The sequence below is a fragment of the Numenius arquata genome, chromosome 3 (genome assembly GCF_964106895.1).
Source record: "Numenius arquata chromosome 3, bNumArq3.hap1.1, whole genome shotgun sequence".
Taxonomy (NCBI): domain Eukaryota; kingdom Metazoa; phylum Chordata; class Aves; order Charadriiformes; family Scolopacidae; genus Numenius; species Numenius arquata.
This window is the reverse complement of record NC_133578.1, coordinates 46,659,275-46,677,557: the sequence shown is the minus strand read 5'-3', so window position 1 is coordinate 46,677,557 and position 18,283 is coordinate 46,659,275. Positions and strand designations below refer to the sequence as shown.

Sequence of the window (18,283 nt, the reverse complement as noted above, 5' to 3'; positions counted from 1 at the left end):
GTGTAAAGCAGACACGCGGGTTTTGACTGTCTGAGTGAATTTTGTGCCAACTCAATACTGTTAAGGCCTTAAAACATTAAATGAAAATTATCTGAATCTCTTCAATGCCACAGTACTGGCTTCTGTTTTTAGACAATCTAGGTAGCTTTTCCTACTGTTTTAGACAAGCTTAAGTGTGCACTGATAAAATAGTCTCATATGATTCATAACACCCCACAGAAGAAGTCCTGTTTTCTTTTGGAGGCTCTAAGGAGGGAGATTTTTCTTTTTTTTTTTTTTTTTTTTTTTTTTTGGTGTGTGTATGTGTCCCTGTCCAGTTGAACAAACACTAAGAATTATATTTAGTTGGTTTTTACAAAGCATCTCAACCAGATCTCCTGCTGCCCAAAATGATAGAGACAGGTAGATTAATTTCTGTTAACTGTGGTATTGAATCTTTTGAAGATTTTTGCTTCTCAGGGTCCCTTCTCTTTCAGAGCTGAGAAAGTAGTAGCATAATCAGGAAGTATAAGATAGTTCCAGTCTGAACCTTTGTTCCCTTAGGAGAAGCTCAAGGATCAAGATCCTCCTTGATCCTTTCTAACTTAAATACATTAGTGTTATGATCTGAGTAGAACCCAGGAATGTGAAAGTTAAAGATACCTCAGTCTTTCTCCCAGCCTTATTATTAAATTAAAAACATGTGCAATAAGCAGGAAGAGAACTAGTAGTCTTTTACAGGGCACTTAAGGAACTTCCCCTTCCAAAATGGCAGCCTTTTTTTTGCATGCTTTAGTTGGGAGCTATTTTGGAAACGGTGTCTACCACTATTTTCAGCGGACTGAGTCTTTGCTTTGTAACTATTTATGGGACAGCTATCCTTTTTGAGTACAATATAGCTTCAGTCTTCTGGAGAAAAGAAGTATGTTTTAGGTGGGGATGCTTTCTTTGCAGCAGGTAATGTTCATGGCATTCAAGCAGGAATGACTGTTAATTCTAAAGCTTGTGGTGCTTGATGAAGGAGACCTTGAAAAGAAGCGTGGAAGTGCTTATATCCTATTCAGGAGGGCAAACAGTGTTAACACTTCCAAGTTTTCAGGCATCCGTGGGCTTGCTTTCGGTCACGTGTGGTACAAACACATTTTGAATTGATAGTAATTTTTTTTTTGTTATTTTAATATTTTTTTCCTTGTGTCCTTCCCTTGTATTGACACCGTCTTAAAATGATACTTTTTTACAGTTTACACTTGTTATTTGCTCTATGCCCACAGAATTTTAAAATATCTTAATTACATTTCTACAGTGTATTTGTTAGCTTTACCTTGATGGGAGAGTTGATCTGGCAGAACTGAAGTTATGTGGTGCCTTTTTTATGGTTGCACATCTAACTGTATTTTCAGACTGTTTTTGTCTTTCATGTGACGTTCTTGCTTTACTTTCAAAGCTCTTTTTCAAGTTCTTTCACATGGCTCAAAAGGCCCTGTACTTTGACTATTGTTTCTCGGTAATTCCACACCTAAAGCAGTCAGTTTGAAGGGCTTATTTCTGTAATCCAGGAACTTCACTGTTAGTATTTGTTATGTGGTTTTACAAGAATACTCGAGGATGGGAATTAAATTTAATTTTGGCTGAAACTTAGAGCTTTACGATTTTTGGTTTAAACTTTATGTGAAGATAAATTTCCCATATAAAGTGATGAGTAAAATCTCAGACTTCTGCCAAGCTTAAAACTTTTCACTAATTTGTAAAATGAAAATGATTGCTGTTCATCAACAGGAATTATTGTTGCCACTTTTATGGGTATCTCATATTTCCTCTTCCTGCTCTGAAACTAAAGAAAAGCATCCTGGAATCTTCCAGGACTAAACCAATACCTTGCTTATAGCCATGCAGTAAAAATAAGTTCTCTTACAATTTAAATGAAATCTTGGCATTTCATTTCAATTTTGTTTCTCAGCTAGCTGATGTTTCATGCACAAGTAATATATTTCATTTGCAGGGTCGTTGATTGAACAGCTGACCACAGAGAAGTATGAATGCATGGTATGCTGTGAGGTGGTCCGAATCGTAGCTCCAGTGTGGAGCTGTCAGAACTGTTACCATGTGTTCCACCTCAATTGCATTAAGAAGTGGGCACGATCACCAGCTTCACAAGCTGAAGGTTGGTATTCTGTCTTGCACATATTTTCTCTCTCACATATATATAATAGCAAAGTTCATGTGTTTCTTGTGTTGGAAGACTAACAAAGCAAGTTTTAAATAATTTTTTTTTCAAGCATTCTTTGGATGTTTTGTGTAATCCTCCTGTTTTGATTCTTTCTAGTAGTCTACCTAAATCTATTTTCCAGGTTTGGATACATAAGTATAAGATCAGTCAATGAAATCAGTGCATCAAGATGCACAGCTCTGGCTGTGGTTTTTACACACCAAGAAATGTCTCATCTTCTGTCATCTGTGCTTGGCTGAGCAGTCAAACAGAAGCAGCATTCCAACTGGTAGTTGTATGTTTTTACTCAACCGCTTCTTAGTTCTGTTCTCAAATAAAGTACTCCTGAAATCCATCACCAATGCCATGCAGGGAAATGAAATTCAGAGGAGACGGAAAGCTCCTTCCTTTATCATTAGATTAAACCATTTAAGATTCTTTGTGTTATACCACTTTTTGAAACTCTGATTCCACTACATTCTGCCCTTTGAATGCTTTGGTATAAGTGTTAAAGGAGAAGCTGCTACCAGAGTCCCAGTGGGTGACTCCAGTGAGCCAAGGGGTACCCCTTTTGACACCTCACACCCTCACTCTCTCGGGTGCGCTTCCTCCTTCTTCAGGCTCAACTCTAGGTTTCCCGCAGCAGAGTCTCAGGCATCGGATTTACAGCAGCAAGGTTGGCAGGCTGGGTGCCTCCAGAGAGGGGCGACGAACAAAGAAATCCTTGGGCAATAATACCCTTATTCTATACGCCTGCCCTTCATGCACTCTTCACGTGCTGTTCACATGTCTTTTTAGTCCGTTTGGTCTGGGGTCTTGTAGCGCCTTGTTGGATTCTCTTTCCGCATCCAGGCAGGCAGGCTGTTGACTGCTCTTACCTTGTTGATTTGCAGTCTCTGCTGATGGTTGTAGTCTCCTTATCTTCTGGTTTATGCTTCTCATGCACCTGCACTCGCTGGCAGAACATGGGGAACGGAAAAGTCCCAGACTTAGGGGAAAACACTACCATCAGTGTGTTATCAACATTTTTGTCATGCTAAAAGACTAAATGCAGCGCTGTACCAGCTGCTAGGAACATTGCTAAGAAAATTAACTCTATTGCGGCCTAAAGGCTTCAGCAAATCTAACTACTCATGCAAAGTAAAGCTAGGCAAACAGCATAAATCACACCATATTATAACCCTAAGTAATTTATTCAAATTAAAACTACCTATTTTAGCTAAACAACTAATACCTTTCAACGTAAGTTAAGACTGAATCACAGCCTCTCTGCTATTTTTGGTTGTGTGATGCAGACATACTCTGAAGACTGTAATGTTAATCTTGAAGTAGGGTTAATTTTTTCTGTACCCTGCTTGTTTAGCATTTACCATTCTTCAGGTGTCTTTCTGTCTCTCTCTGGGAAGACTGAGGAAATAGTGTGTGAGCTCCTTCCATATGTTTGTGAGGAGTTTTTACAGACTGTCAATCTCTGGCAGAAAGGATTGGTTGCAAAGTTCTTGGATTTCTGCAGATGTATAGACAGACTTCTGGGTAGGGCTGGTCATGCTTTATACTGACAGTAGAAAGGAAGTTACAAATATCAGCACAAGATCTGAAACATAAAGGCATTGGAATATTTGAGAAGGGAACAGATTTTTGGGTAAGACTGAGATCCTAAGCCAAGCTGAGAGTGACCGCTGAGAACATTTCTCTCCTAGCTGTTTTTATGTTACCGCCTTTGGAGCCGATTTATGTCCTTGAAACAGCTTATTGCTTGATCAAAAGAATACCTGCTTGTATAAGGGAGGTTTTGCTTATCTGTCAACACAGTGACCTTGATACTTGGTAACTGACAGCATTTCAAATAGCCATATCTTTTGGCAATTTGCTTTTCTTGTAAGAATTTGTGGACTAAATATGTTACTGTATCTCACGTATAAGAGAACTTGAGTTAATCATGAATTAAAAAAAAGTTATATTTAAGATGACAGCCTCAGTAGACCTGATTCCGTAGGCCTAGTAAGTACCCTGTTGCATGTTTCTTTACCTGCAAGGCCCTGCTACCCTATCTTGATTAGAACGTGTACTTCAGAGTGCAGTTGTTTTATGGTAGGTTGTTTCAGTGTAGATTCCAATTTTCAGGCTTTGTATAATGTTGAGGAATTCACTAGAACCCTAGCAGTTATTATTGTCTACCAGAAGAGAAATACAACACTGTAATCTGCCTAATGCAATAATTGGGTTTTTTTTCTGGAAGAGGAAAAAACCTGTTATTTTCTGGATGTGATTTACTTTAAATCTGCTTGATTCAGCAAATGTTATAATCAATTCCAGGAGATCTTACCTGATCTCAGCACCGAAACTTTTCTCTGTTGCATTTCACACAAGGACCTTCACTATACTTTAAAGAAACACTTGCGTGTAGAGGACTAGGCATCCTGCTCTGGGAGAAATGGTGATAGGAGAGGCCTTCTGCTGACCTCTTGAAGCTTTGATGAAAGGCTTCCCTTCACAGCTTTTGAAAAGTGTAACATAGAATAACAATGAAAGAAATTATTTTGTTAATATAATAGTTAAGTATAGTGTACAAAGTAATCCCTTAGGGTTTAGTATGCTAGCTTTGGGAGGAGGCGCATAAGGTGCTGACAGCTGTGTCAGCAGATACCCCTTTTAGGCCCCTGCTGCCAGTTTTTACCTGTAGCTTTTACCACTTCTCTCCAAGATGCTTCTTTCTGAGATGCTTCAGCTTGTAGCAGTCAAAAAAAAAAAAAAAAAAATCTTGGTTAGGCAATGCAGGTTGGTGTTGAGCATGAATAAGAGAGTATATTCATTGTGCCACTGTCCTACAGCTGCTTGGCTCCTAATTGTACAGCTCTCTTTAGCGCTCATTGTGGCACAGTGATGTGAGCCAGGATAACGAGGTGTATGAATAGGCACCAAGTATTGAAAGGAATAGTCATGCTTTAGATCTTCATTTCAAGAGTATCAAGGCAGTCTACAATCTGGATTATTTCCAGTTTGTGAAAATCATTACCGTTGTGCGTTCTAATGGTTAACGTAAGAAGTCTCCAATCCAATTGATAACGAACATAAATGTGCCTGTCATTGCAGTGAGGTTGTCTTGTCACACATAGTTTCCTGTGTGCAATCCTTCCTGTGTTCAGAATGTGGAAATATCATAAATCTTGGTCAGATTTCTTAATCACAAAGAACAGTTCTAAAATCACAACTTTATTAATTTACCAGCACTGAATTGATCGGTTAAGAGAGACAGTTAATCAGTTCATGTATTTTTATATCTATCTATCTACCTATTAAAAAAAATAAATAAAAAATCTCTCCTACCTGCCCTGCTTTGTGTTCAGTAGTGCTCTCACACTGGTATTTTTCATAGCCAGATATGTACTGAATTTGGGAAACATCTTCATGAATCTCGTTTTCCTTACACTGAAGTTCTTCCTTTACTGCTAACCAACACCCTCCTGAAACACAGGAGCAAGAAAACTGCTATCTAATAAAATAGATAGAATAGAGTCCTAGTCAATAGCTAGGTATTGTCACCTTTTAATTAATTTAAGTAGATTATTCTGGTTTATGTAGCACTAATTTATTTTGGACATGAAGCAATACTAAATTGGTCTTCTACAAGACATGTAAACTCATAATGTGAAAGGGTAACAAAAAGGAAAATACAGGTGGTACTTAAGACTGTAGGTAATTATATGTTTCTCGACAATTTCCTATACATTTAATACTTTATTTTCTCACGTTTTTAGATATGGTGAAGACTGTCTATATTCTGGTAGAATGTTTTATAGCAGGGTACATGATAATAGAAAAAAATGCGATTTTAAAATTTGTTGTTGCCTCTAAAGTTGGAGCCTGGTCAAATTAAGTACCACTGCTGTGTTTATCTTGATACTGTATAAAATGCATTTTTATTAACCTGCTTTCTCACTACTTCTGAGTAAATGGAAAACCTTAGTTTGGTTGGTGGTAAGAAACGAGGTGAGAGCACTTATTCTAGGTTTGAAAATTAGCTCCTTTATTTACTTCAAGTCATTTTTATCTTTATTTTTTTTGTCTTACAGATGGTAATAGTGGTTGGAGATGTCCAGCTTGTCAGAATGCTTCTACTCAAGTTCCTAAAACTTACACTTGTTTCTGTGGTGAGTTTCTTGCTTGATTTTGCAAAAAAACCCAATTTTGTCATTTTAATTCTTTTTTTTTTTTTTTTAATTTGAATTCAAATATTGCTGCTTGTATCCCTACATCCTTGAGATTTAACCTTGTTTAAAACTTTATTGACACTGGAAAGTGGCTGCGCAGAGAATCACACATCTGCTGCTTAAAACATTTTAAAAATTAAAACATAAATGATAAATATTTTCATATCACTATGTAAAAATAGTGGTTTTATAAAATAATGATAGAATTGGGCTACTGCCCTCCGAGCTTTCCTTCTGTAGAAGGACTGACATAACCTGCATGTGCTATGTCTTCCTTTGTATTATTTTGCTGTATCTTGCCACACAATTCAAGCATACAACTCTCTAAACCTTTAAATTGATTTAGCAATTTTGTCATTTATGTTGGCTGGGGACACATACAAGTTAAATAGGAAATAATATTCAGGCTTTTTAGGCATTTATATAGATACGTATTTAATAAATGAAGTAATTGAAGTGAGTGTAACATTTGCAAAGCTGTAAGCATATGACAAAAAGGGCAAAATGAATTATGTTACTGTCATGGTTTAGCAGAAGCTGGCAGCTAGAACCATGCAGCCTCTTGCTCATCTCCCCCAGTTGGGGTTGGGGAGAGAATTGGAAGAGTAAAAGTGAGAAGAAACTCATGTATTGAGATAAAGACAGTTTTATGTGAGCAAAAGCTCACATAAATTCACTCTCTGCTTCCCATCAGCAGGCAGGTGTTCAGCCATCTCCAAGAAAGCAGGGTTCCATCATGTGTAACACTTACTTAGGGAAGAGAAATGCCATCACGCCAAACACCCCCCTCTTCCTCCTTGTTCTCCCAGCTTTATATACTGAGCATGATGTCACATGGTATGGAATTCATGGAGCAGATCATCTTGAGTGCCATTACAAGCCATGTAATGGACAACCAGGGGATCAGGCCTAGTCAGCATGGGTTTAGGAAAGGCAGGTCCTGCCTGACGAACCTTACCTCCTTCTATGACAAGATGACCCTATTATTGGACAAGGGAAAGGCTGTGCATATTGTCTACCTAGACTTTCGAAAAGCATTTGACACTGTTCTCCACAGAATTCTCATGGAAAAACTGGCTGCTCATGGCCTGGATGAGCATATGATCTGCTGGATCAAGCACTGGCTGGCTGGCTGGTCCCAAAGAGTGGTGGTCAATGGAGTTAAATCCAGCTGGCAGCTGGTCACAAGTCGTGTTCCTCAGGGCTCAGTGTTGGGACCATTTCTGTTTAACATCTTTTTAAGGACATAGAGTGTATCATCAGTAAGTTCGCAGACAACACCAAGTTAAGCAGGAGTGTTGATCTGCATGAGGACAGGGAGGCTCTACAGAGAGACTTAAATAGGTTGGATCGATGGGCCAACGTTAACGGTATGAGCTTCAACAAGGCCGAGTGCCGGGTCCTGCACTTGAGCCACAACAGCCCATGCATCGCTACAGGCTTGGGGAAGTGTGGCTGGAGCTGCCTGGCAGAAAAGAACCTGGGAGTTCTAATTGACAAGTGGCTGAATATGAGCCGGCAGTGTGTCCAGGTGGCCAAGAAAGCCAACGGCATCCTGGCTTGTATTAGAAATAGCGTGACCAGCAGAAGGAGGGAGGTGATTGTGCCCCTGTGCTCAGCACTGGTGAGGCCACACCTGGAGTATTGTGTCCAGTTTTGGGCACCTCAATACCAGAGAGATATCGAGGTGCTGGAGCGAGTGCAGAGGAGGGCAACGAAGCTGGTGAAGGGCCTGGAGAATAAATCATATGAAGAGCGGTTGAAGGAGCTGGGACTGTTTAGTTTGAGGCAGAGGAGGCTGAGGGGAGACCTCATCGCTCTCTACAACTACTTGAAAGGACATTGTAGAGAGGTTGGTGCTGGTCTCTTCTCACAGGTAATCAGCGATAGAACAAGAGGGAATGGCTTCAAGCTGCAACAGGGTGGGTTTAGACTGGACATTAGGAAACAATTCTTCACAGAAAGAGTGGTCAGACACTGGAAGAGGCTGCCCAGGGAGGTGGTTGAGTCACCATCCCTGGATGTGTTTAAGAGTTGTTTAGATGTGGTGTTGGGGGATATGGTGCAGCGGGTCAATGGTTGGACTCGATGATCCCAAGGGTCTTTTCCAACCTGAATGATTCTATGATTTCTATGAATTGCCCTTTGGTCAGTTGGGGCCAGCTGTCCTGGCAGTGTCTACTCCCAACCTCTTGTGCCCTCCCAGCCTGCTTGCTGGCGGGGTGGTGTGAGGAGCAGAAAAGGCCTTGATTGCTTAGCAGCAACTAAAACCACACTATTCTCATCCCAAATCCAAAACATAACTTTTTTGCTAGCAGCTGGTTTAGTGCTAACTCTATCCTAACTGCAACCATGACAATTAGTTAATTGCATACATATAAATAAATTTTGTTTGGGATTTACACTTTCAAAATTTGTGTTGATTTCAGAAAGCTTCCCCTTCCTTAAGTCAGAGTCACTGGAAAGTTTCACCTTGCTTTCTACAAAACAGAATATTCTGGAATTGAGACAAAGACTGGGAATCAGTGAACTTGCCCTAAAGAAACTAGACTTATGCTGTTATAGGTAATTTTATGGAAAGTTCTCTTTATCTAGATGTTTCAGTGAGTCAGTGTTTTCAGAACAGTGTCATATAGGTAAATGTTTTTGTATGGCATTATGTGAAATCTTATGAGTATAGGGATAATAATTCCATTAGAATGGATGTTTTGATTCAAAATGAAAATTACACTTTGAAGACAGGCTGTCCATCTGTCAAATAGGAAAGAAAATCTGCCTAGGCTTAAAGACTGTTTCATAGTTTGCGGAGATCTACAGTAGGACCTCAAGTGGTGCCCGGTGTTAACATTAGCAGAGCACCATTTCGGAACATACAACTTTAATCTTCTATAGATAATTTTACATCAATGATAGGGCATTTGGACATTACCAGTTGCTTATATAAAGCTGTCTTCTCTTTGGTGTAAAATACTGACTATGTGTTGAGTGTGGTTGTGTGAGTTTTTTCACCATTCCATGACAAAAATTCTACTTTATTTTTCTTTGGAATCTTCTGATTTTCAGCATTTTCCTGGGTATTCAACTAGTTTAATTGAAAGTTGGGTGAATAAATGATATTTGCATTTTCCTAACTTGTAGAATATACAAAGTTGTACTAAAAGAGTTGAAATGATATAACTATGCCACCAAAAATACGTTTTCTGGGTGTTTTAATAGTTGCAATTCAAATTTGTAACACTGCCTCAGTTGTCTCCTGTGGAGGGCCAGATTAGTTTTGCATGTATTAACCGTGGCAATTAACTTTAGCCCTGATGATCATCTCATGCACTTAGAGCTATGAGATTTGCTAACAGTATGTCAGATTAATTAAAACATGGTTTGTTATTCTTCTATTAATTAAAATAGTGCTTATCTCAAATACAGAATACTTGAAGCTAGCATTTATCACTTCTTTTTCAAGACTTCCTGCTGCATTCATCAAAATGTCAACTTTTAATGTTTAGATTTATGTAGAGTCTGCTTCTTTTTAAAGAAGTGACTTTTATAATTTGCCCATTCATTTCATTCTGCCCCTATTCCCCACCACCTTACCAGCTAGATCTTATTTTCTGGGAATGGTATCTTTTTTTTTTTGTCCTTTTTTTTTTTTTTCTTCTATGTTGAGGCAGCAAGAGGTTTCACACTTTAATTTTCTTAACTACTATGCAGCCTGACCAACTAAAGGGAGCTTTTAATTTTCTTGTATTTTATCAGTTTAATTTAATGTAAAATACCAGCTACCTAAGTGCCTGCTAAGAGCATAGAAGGAAAGAATCCTCTGGAGCTTGATATTCTGGTGGCATTTACTTTTAAAGAACTTGAGTATATATCAACACTGAAAGCTGAGAAAAATAAAAACATTTTGTGTTGTTTTGTTTTTCAAAGAAGACTAGTACCAGTATTGAAAATACAGCTTTTTCTTTCTGGTGTGATGTTTTTCCCAGATTTGATATTGACAACAAATACGTTTTTGTCTTTGACGCGGTTTAGGTAAGGTGCACAATCCTGAATGGAATAGAAATGAAATCCCACATAGCTGTGGGGAACTTTGTGGAAAGAAGAGACAGTGTTTAGACTGTCCACATCTTTGTAACATGTAAGTAAAAGTTTATCATATGAATATTGAAATGATTTAGAGAAAATTTCTGAAGACTGTGTTTGGATATTTTTTTACTAGAGGATATGCTTAGAAAGGTGTATTTGGTTTATAGCTCAACTGAAACCTGGAAGAAATAGAGTCTGTTTGTGTTTGTATGTCTAAGGCGAGTTCATATGAGAGAATGAACAGTTCAGCAGCAATAGTTGTAGCAACATTTCCATCAACTGAACCAGCTGCCTGACTTGTTTTCAAGAACTTTCACTCAAGTAAAGAAATAATCGTGACTAGAAGTAATTTTAAACGTGTATCCAGTGGTCCACGAGATTTTTTTAGGTGCTGGTTTTCCTGTAATACTGTTTGTATATCTTAAGCTAAGATGAGTGGTACTTGACGCCACTTACTTCTGTCTTTTGTTTCTTTCTCTTTTCATTGGCTTGTAAACTGTTGAGGATAAGAAGACATTATATGTACTTATCTATTTGTTGAGACCACCAGGTGGTTCAACGAGAATCCCTCATGGAGATCTTAGTATAAGTAACTCAGATTGTTTTTGCTAACATTTATTACTATAATTCAATGAAGAGAGGCAAAGAGTAATGCTATTTGCAGTTTTGGATGTTTTCCTTTAGATCTTTTTTAGCAGTGTGGTAGTATTATATTGATAAGGTTAACAGCATTAGGCGAGCTTTTTCAATGTGTAAATATGCTTGGTAGTCAGAAAAATAAATTATATGTTGTTCCTGGTGTATCTAGCTTTGTTTTCCATGTATGGAAGTTGGTCCGTAATGCCTGTTCATGTTTCTGTTTTGAGAAATTTTTAGTAGTCAGAAGTGGTTGTTTCTGCTCTTGGAACACAATCAAAAACTTCTGTCATTCCATCAAATAGATTGTCATTTTACACTTCTTCCAAGGTTTACTAAAACTCAGAACTTTACTCCAGACTTTTTATTTACTGTGTTCTGTTTCAAACCTTTTTCAAGATCTTACTGAATGAAAGAATATTTCTTTACTCTTTAATACTTTTTTTCCCCACATATGAAAATATTAAATTTCTTTTTAGACGGTCTTTTCAGTGTTATAGCTGTTTACGTAATTCATCATCATACTAAATCCCATTTGCTGTGGTTTGCAGTGTAAAACTGAAACATGGATCAGTTTTCAGACTATGTTTGATGTAGCTGATACCCTGACTCAGCAGAACACTGACTCTTTTGAAGGCCAGCTGCTGGCCTCCATCTCAGGAGAGGCATGTGTCGGTGGGACTTTTTTGCCCAGTCAGAAATAAGTAGATTCCTTAGCTGCTTTGTGAACTCCCTGACTGCAGTTTGCTACCTGATGAACTTTCCTGTAGTGCTGGGAAGAAAGAGACGTTCTTTTCCTCTTAATTCCTGTTCCAGTCTACAGCAGAGGCCCAGACTCTGGCATTCTCTTCTGGGAAGTCTTCTGAATAGTGGTGGCAATATTGTGCCTATTGCAAGATACAAATTTGTAGTCCCTGTAGTCCCTCTTGATCTGCATCAAGAGCTGTGAAAATTGGGGTCTTTTAAAGTCCCAATTGCTACCAGTTTAAGTTATAACAAATTTAAAAGTGTCATCATTCAGCTGGTTCCGCATGAGTAAAACCACACTGAGATTGAGTCCTGGAGGTAAGGAAACAGCGAGGGTGCAGATCAAGATAATGGGTGTTTTTGGCACTTTCTGACTTGTTTCATGGTTCTTGCTTGAGTTTAGATGATCTCAGAACTCTTTTTCTTTCAAGCACTTGTTTCTTTGAACTGTGGATCTGCTGTGTGCCTTTTTCCCCTGCTCTCACAGGTTCCCGTAGGGTGATAAGGTTTGAACCAGAAATGCTATTCTGCTGACTGAGATCCTAAAAGCTTTTTTGTTTTTCCCCCTCTCTCTCTCCCCCTCTCACCCCCGCTTCTGGGTCAAATGTTCCATGTCATTATCAAGACCTTCTACCTCATAGTATGATGGGACAGTGAATTCTTTCATGCTCTTCTCAGGTGTGTGTGGCTTTAGCTAATAAAAGGTATGTGTCCGTTGTTATGGGCAGTGGACTGAGTCTGGTGTGGTGTCCGAGTCTTGGTGTGGTGTTCTTGATGTTGCCCTTTCTCCAGTATTTAATCCCATCTATTCTGGGAAACTCTTTGTGGTTGAAGTATGTGGGACTCTCATTTGAAGTCAAGCTCCATCCATTGTCTTCCAGTTGCTCAGACCTCTGTGTCTGGGGTCTGTGTGCCTCTGACAGAGCTAATCTGGATGAATCATGTTGTGAAACCTATTCATTGGTAGGACTTGAATCTGAGTCCTGGGGAACCTGATTTTTGAGTTACGGGATTCTTACTTAGCCACAAAGAAAGATAAGAAACTATTGCATCAACAGAGTAAGGGAGATTTAGATGCTTATAGCTATATGTCCTGCTCTTTATATCAGATTTATGCAGTGCCTAGCAACAGAATATGAATTGCAGTATTGTCTGAGTTTTCAGAAACCACACACCATGCATCTACACAGCAGCTATCTGATGCGATGCTACCAGGATCGAACAAGCATCATTCTCTTTTCTCCTCATATGTGAGATCAGAGGAACGTTGTTGTCATTGCTTTGCATTAGGATGCTTGTATTCGCTCCCTCTTACCTTGTAGATGAACTGTGCAGAGTACAGGAGATGTTGTTGAGTAAGCCATTGTAGTAATTGTTGGTGGCCTAAACTTCAGCCTCCCTCCTGCTGTCTGCCTTCTTTATGTATTGTGTTGTGCTACATGTTAGGCTTTTGCGAATGATTGTCCCCTGTGGAATGAGCAGCTCTGAGAGCGATGTCAGATGTCAGTCTTTTGGTGGTGCCAGTTGTGCTATTCCAAGTGCTGCTTAGGTGGTTACATTATTTTTGATGTAAGTTACTTGAGAATCTGTTTCCCCTTTAAAACTCGAGTAAGCATCAGACTCTTGAGGCTGAGGAGAAAAATCGTGGGAAAAGATTTGGATACTTTCACTGGAATACTTTGTAAAGTGATTAGTTTTATCAAGAAAACATTGAAAATATGGAGATTTTCTCCCACGCTGTGTTCCCTGAGCAGGAAATGAGACCTTCAATTAAATCAGAAGGTGGCAAATTCAGAATGCATCAAATGTGTTCTGCTAGGCAGGGCATTCAAGAAATTGATGAAAATCATTAATAAGATTCAAAAGAGAACACATCCTGATATGGGTAATAAGAATGTCTAGAGCTCTCAGCATCACGTAGACGCTTTTGGACAGGATATTAAAGCTCATACCCTGGTTAAGAGAGATTAGGATGACAGCCAGGTTCAGGCAAGGAGTGTTTTGTATGGGTGGAGGGTCTAATTGGTCATAGTTTTCTACTTTCCAGTGTTAGACTGTCATTTTTGAGACCTTTGTCTCTAAGCACTGTCTAAAATGATGTACTTAAATGTATGCGTTCTGCATATTTTCAGCTTGAATCACAGCTATGTTTCCTTAGGTTTTGTGACCCTGGTGGTTATGGCTTTCAAATTATTTGGTATCTCTCTTACACTTGTAAGGAATGTCTGAAATTGGTGTTGAGATTTAGAAAAGGAGGTTACAGAGATATAACAGTTCTTCAGCCTGCTGTTGCCTGTAACAGGCTCTTGTGGTTTGGGCTGGACTGGCCACTGAAATGACAGATGCTCTCCCCCACCTCTCTCTCCAAGGAGGGGAGGGAGAGAGAGAGAGACTTATGATTTTAAGAAAAAAACCCTAAACTACTTTAATGAAAATATTTGTAAAATAATATTAAAAAAATATATACAATATATACAAAACTGTATCAAGCTCCCAGGATGACTGTTGCGTCACCGACAGGCACTGGGGAAGTCCCAGGCTGGACTCAGCGATGGACGGGAGCCAGTTTCCAGATCTGGATATGGGAATGCACAGATTGGGATCAAAGGCAGACAAACACAGAGTCCTCCTTGGACACCGGTCACTGAGGAAGGAGAGCTGACCCTTTGATCCCTCAGGTTTTATACTGATGCAGATGGGATGGAATGCCCTGTTGGTCAGGTTTGGGTCGCCTGCCCTGTCTGCTCCTCCCCACAGGTGCAACCTCTCTACACTTTCCCACTTCTGACCCTCCAGCGGGGCAGATAACAAAGTTAGCTGACCTTGGTTGTTATAGCAATAAGTACAAGCAAGAGTCTTTCTGCGTACCATTTCTTAGTGCATATTACAAATAATCAAGTCTCAGCATTCTGAGAATGAACGGTGTCTGGACAATATGCTGTTAATTTCAGAGAGTTCAGTTAGATAGAAGAGGCTTAGTTAAAAAGTAAAATTTCCAAACAGAAAATTGGTTCTGTTTTACCTCAAACCGGGACACCAGCTTACATGTATGTGTTGATCCCCTTTACACCACCAAAACAAATTATTTTCTGCTTAACTGATATTTTGGTTATTCACTTATATTTTGGGTTTTGGGGGTTTGTACTTTTTTAAAATAGAATCATAGAATGGTTAGAGTTGAAAAGGACCTTAAAGATCATCGAGTTCCAACCCCCCTGCCCTGGGCAGGGACACGTCTCACCAGACCAGGTTGCTCAAAGCCCCATCCAGCCTAGTCTTGAACCCCGCCAGGGATGAGGCATCCACAGCTTCTCTGGGCAACCTGTTCCAGTGCCTCACCACCCTCACAGCAGAGAATTTCTTCCTAATATCTAATCTAAATCTACCCTTTTTCAGTTTAAAGTTGTCACACCTTGTCCTACTGCTGTACTCCCTTGTAAAAAGTCCCTCCCCATCTCTCCTGTAGGCAACCTTTAGTTACTGGAAGGCTGCTATGAGGTCTCCCCGGAGCCTTTTCTTCTCCAGGCTGAACAACCCCAGCTCTCTCAGCCTGTCTTCATAGGAGAGGTGCTTCCAACCTTGTGTATGGATTTTTTTTTTTTTTTTTTAATGGTTGGCCCGTTCCCAACTGTATTTCTTCAACCTGACTTTTTTTTTTAATATAGATGTCATTGTGTTAATCTCCTTTCCATGGTGTAGAGTTTAGTTGGATGCTTGTGTTAAGTGTGGCACTAGCTAGCCCATTTTGGTGAAAATGAGTGAGGCTAATTTACACTGCTTTAATAATAAATCTTTAATATTTGCTCAGATTTATTGAAATGGGTTAGTAACCATTTGTATAAACAGCTCTCGGCAGAGCTGAGGAACATGCAAGCAGCTGTTTGAAAAGGGAGCGCTTTGCAAGCCTTCTGCTAGTGTTAGCTGTGGCGTGTACAGCACTTCACAAAGTGAGTTCACGCTTTTTGTTTAAATACACTGCAATTAATTTTGTGCTGTTAGCTTCTCCATCAAATAAACATCTAGCTTAACCTTCAAGAAAATGTTCCTGATAATAAATTTCATTATAAACATAAACTTCTTCTAAGATTCTGAAGTTTTCCCTTCCAACCTGAACGACGCAAGGCCTTGGGAGCGTTTGAAAAAGGACTTACAAAGGCGGTAAATGTAACTTTCTCTCTCCTAGTTTAAATGTTAGTGTCTGGTCTTCCTTCATAGATCTTTGGTGCTGTAATCTTTTGCACAGCAGTTACTGGAAGTCCCTTTGGGCTGTCTTACAGTATATAGTATTTTCACTGTCAGGGAAATGGAAGTTTATTTTTTCCTGTGTCTAGATGTATCTATCCTCACAACCTTTCTTGTATGCTAGTTCTCTAGAGCAGCAGCACTAAATTGTGAATAAATTCTTCCATGCTAATGATAGATAATGGACCTTCAGTAAAAGTAAGGCTCTGTATTCACTGAACAGAAGTTATTACTGAAGTCTTCAGCCTGTCTTTTTGAGTTTAGTTTGTGACACTGTTAAGTCATTTAACTTAAATTTTTGCTTAGTCCCTTAAAACAGAGTAAAACTCTAAGTTATCACCTCTCTTTATCATTTAAGGAGAATTTTCTGCACTTTCTGTGTATGTCTGCTGAATGACATTTTAATTTCTTTCTTGACTGTCGTTGTATTGATTAAGTAAATCCTGGAACTGTAAATGTACTGTAGGTTCAGTATGCTTTTTCTGCATAAACCAAATTGTACCAGAGGCTTTTGCTAAACAAGTAGCGTGCAAGTCCGTGTATCTGGAGGGATGCATAAGGAATAGTTATTTTTTAAAATGAGAAATTTGGTTTCAAAGGGTTGGTTTTTGCATTACTAGAATTTTTCTGTTCATGTTAACAAATGACACAAGCTTACTCAAAACTTTCTCAGAAACACACATTATCAAAACTTGGAGATGTCTGGAAATTAATTGTGTGATACTCTTCTAAAAGAAGGAACCTTGCTGTAAGACTGTGGTCTACTATTATAGGTATTTATGACTTAAAAATACCTGTGATCAGTATAAATTGCCGTTGTGTGGTATAGTATCATGAGAAAGCGTGCCAAGACTGGACTTAAGGAAGGAATATTAACATTGCTTGAGTATGACAGTGTTGAGGAAAAGAGTATACCAGGTAGAAAACTTAATGTGACAGGGTATCTGAAGACCATGTGTCTTCTCCCTTTTCCAAGTTATGACCTAGATCATAGTGTTTTGAGTTTATATCTACTTTAAATTTGATTCTTAAGTTTAGAACCTGGCATCTAGCCTTTAGAATCTTACATGCGCCTGTGAGAATTGAAGTCAAGACAGTGAAATATATAGTGCTGTCCTTTTACAAGAGGTTTCCTGTTGCAGAATGCATAAGTTAATTTTCATTGTCTGAATTTCCACAATACAGTTTTGCAGTTTTAGTTAATTTAATGGTTTTGCTTTCATCCTGTTTCCCTCTGTATTGCGTTTTCCTTGTGCCATCTGGTTTTGCTCTTTTCTCCCTTTCCTTGTGCCTGCTTTGGTGCTTATTTAACTCTTCATTATGCCATAAAACTGACCTGTCAAAGAGAGAGGGTTGTGGTGGTGTGGTTTCCTGGGTGGTTTGTTTTGGTTTTGGTGGTGGTTTTTTTGTGTTATATTGGTTTATTGTGTAATGGCTTGGCTTTACTGTTAGAGCTAGCGTAAGTTGGGTGATAGATTAGGCTTGTTGTTGACTGGAAGGAGTGTTAGAGGAAGAAGGGAGCCAGACCACTGTTGACAAGTGCTGACATGACTCAATTACATAGCATATGACTATAGTAACTGGTGTACTAATTAGTATTTGCATAGTGATGGTACTTGGGGTAGTTAGTAATTACCATGTAATTGGGTAGTCTGTGTTTATGGGGGTTTTTGGTGTTTTGTTCTGTTTTTTTTTTTACTTTTGGCTAGGACATCTGGGCTGGTCAGTCCTGGCTGATAATTGTTCCACATAAGAGTTGCTGTATTTGCAAAGGAAGGTAACTGGGAGCTGGCTAAGGAAGAGCGCAGACAAGTTAATTAAAAGTATAATTTCACAAACACGGGCTTGTCGGTGTCCAACAGAGGTCTTCTATACAGTTAGGGACCATCTAGTGTTTCTTGAAGTAGGAGGTGAAATCTGCTAATCAAGTAAAGGACTGACACTGATAAGGCCCACAGGAAATTGCACTTGATGGTAAGAAAGAAAACTGAAGCAGAGTTACTGCATCTCCCATGTGTTACCTTACAAGAAGAGGGGCAACAGCTCTTACTGGTGGTGGTAAGAAATGCTGAGTTCTCGCCACGAGACTCAACACCACGAACTCAAAAGAAGAAATTCATAGAGAAGTATTTTTTGTCTCTAATCTATTTAAGATCACTGAAGAAATAAACATATTAAT

General features: G+C 39.0%; 1 protein-coding gene across 1 annotated transcript in view; it reads left to right on the top strand.

Moving 5' to 3' along the window:
* The window catches only part of NFX1 (nuclear transcription factor, X-box binding 1), a 65,604-nt gene that overhangs the window by 11,425 nt on the left and 35,896 nt on the right, over positions 1 to 18,283 (top strand). Inside the window, exons 3-5 of the mRNA XM_074144856.1 lie at positions 1,979 to 2,140; positions 6,259 to 6,336; positions 10,426 to 10,531. Of these exons, the coding sequence (XP_074000957.1) occupies positions 1,979 to 2,140; positions 6,259 to 6,336; positions 10,426 to 10,531 (346 nt within the window). The remainder of the gene's footprint in view (positions 1 to 1,978; positions 2,141 to 6,258; positions 6,337 to 10,425; positions 10,532 to 18,283) is intronic.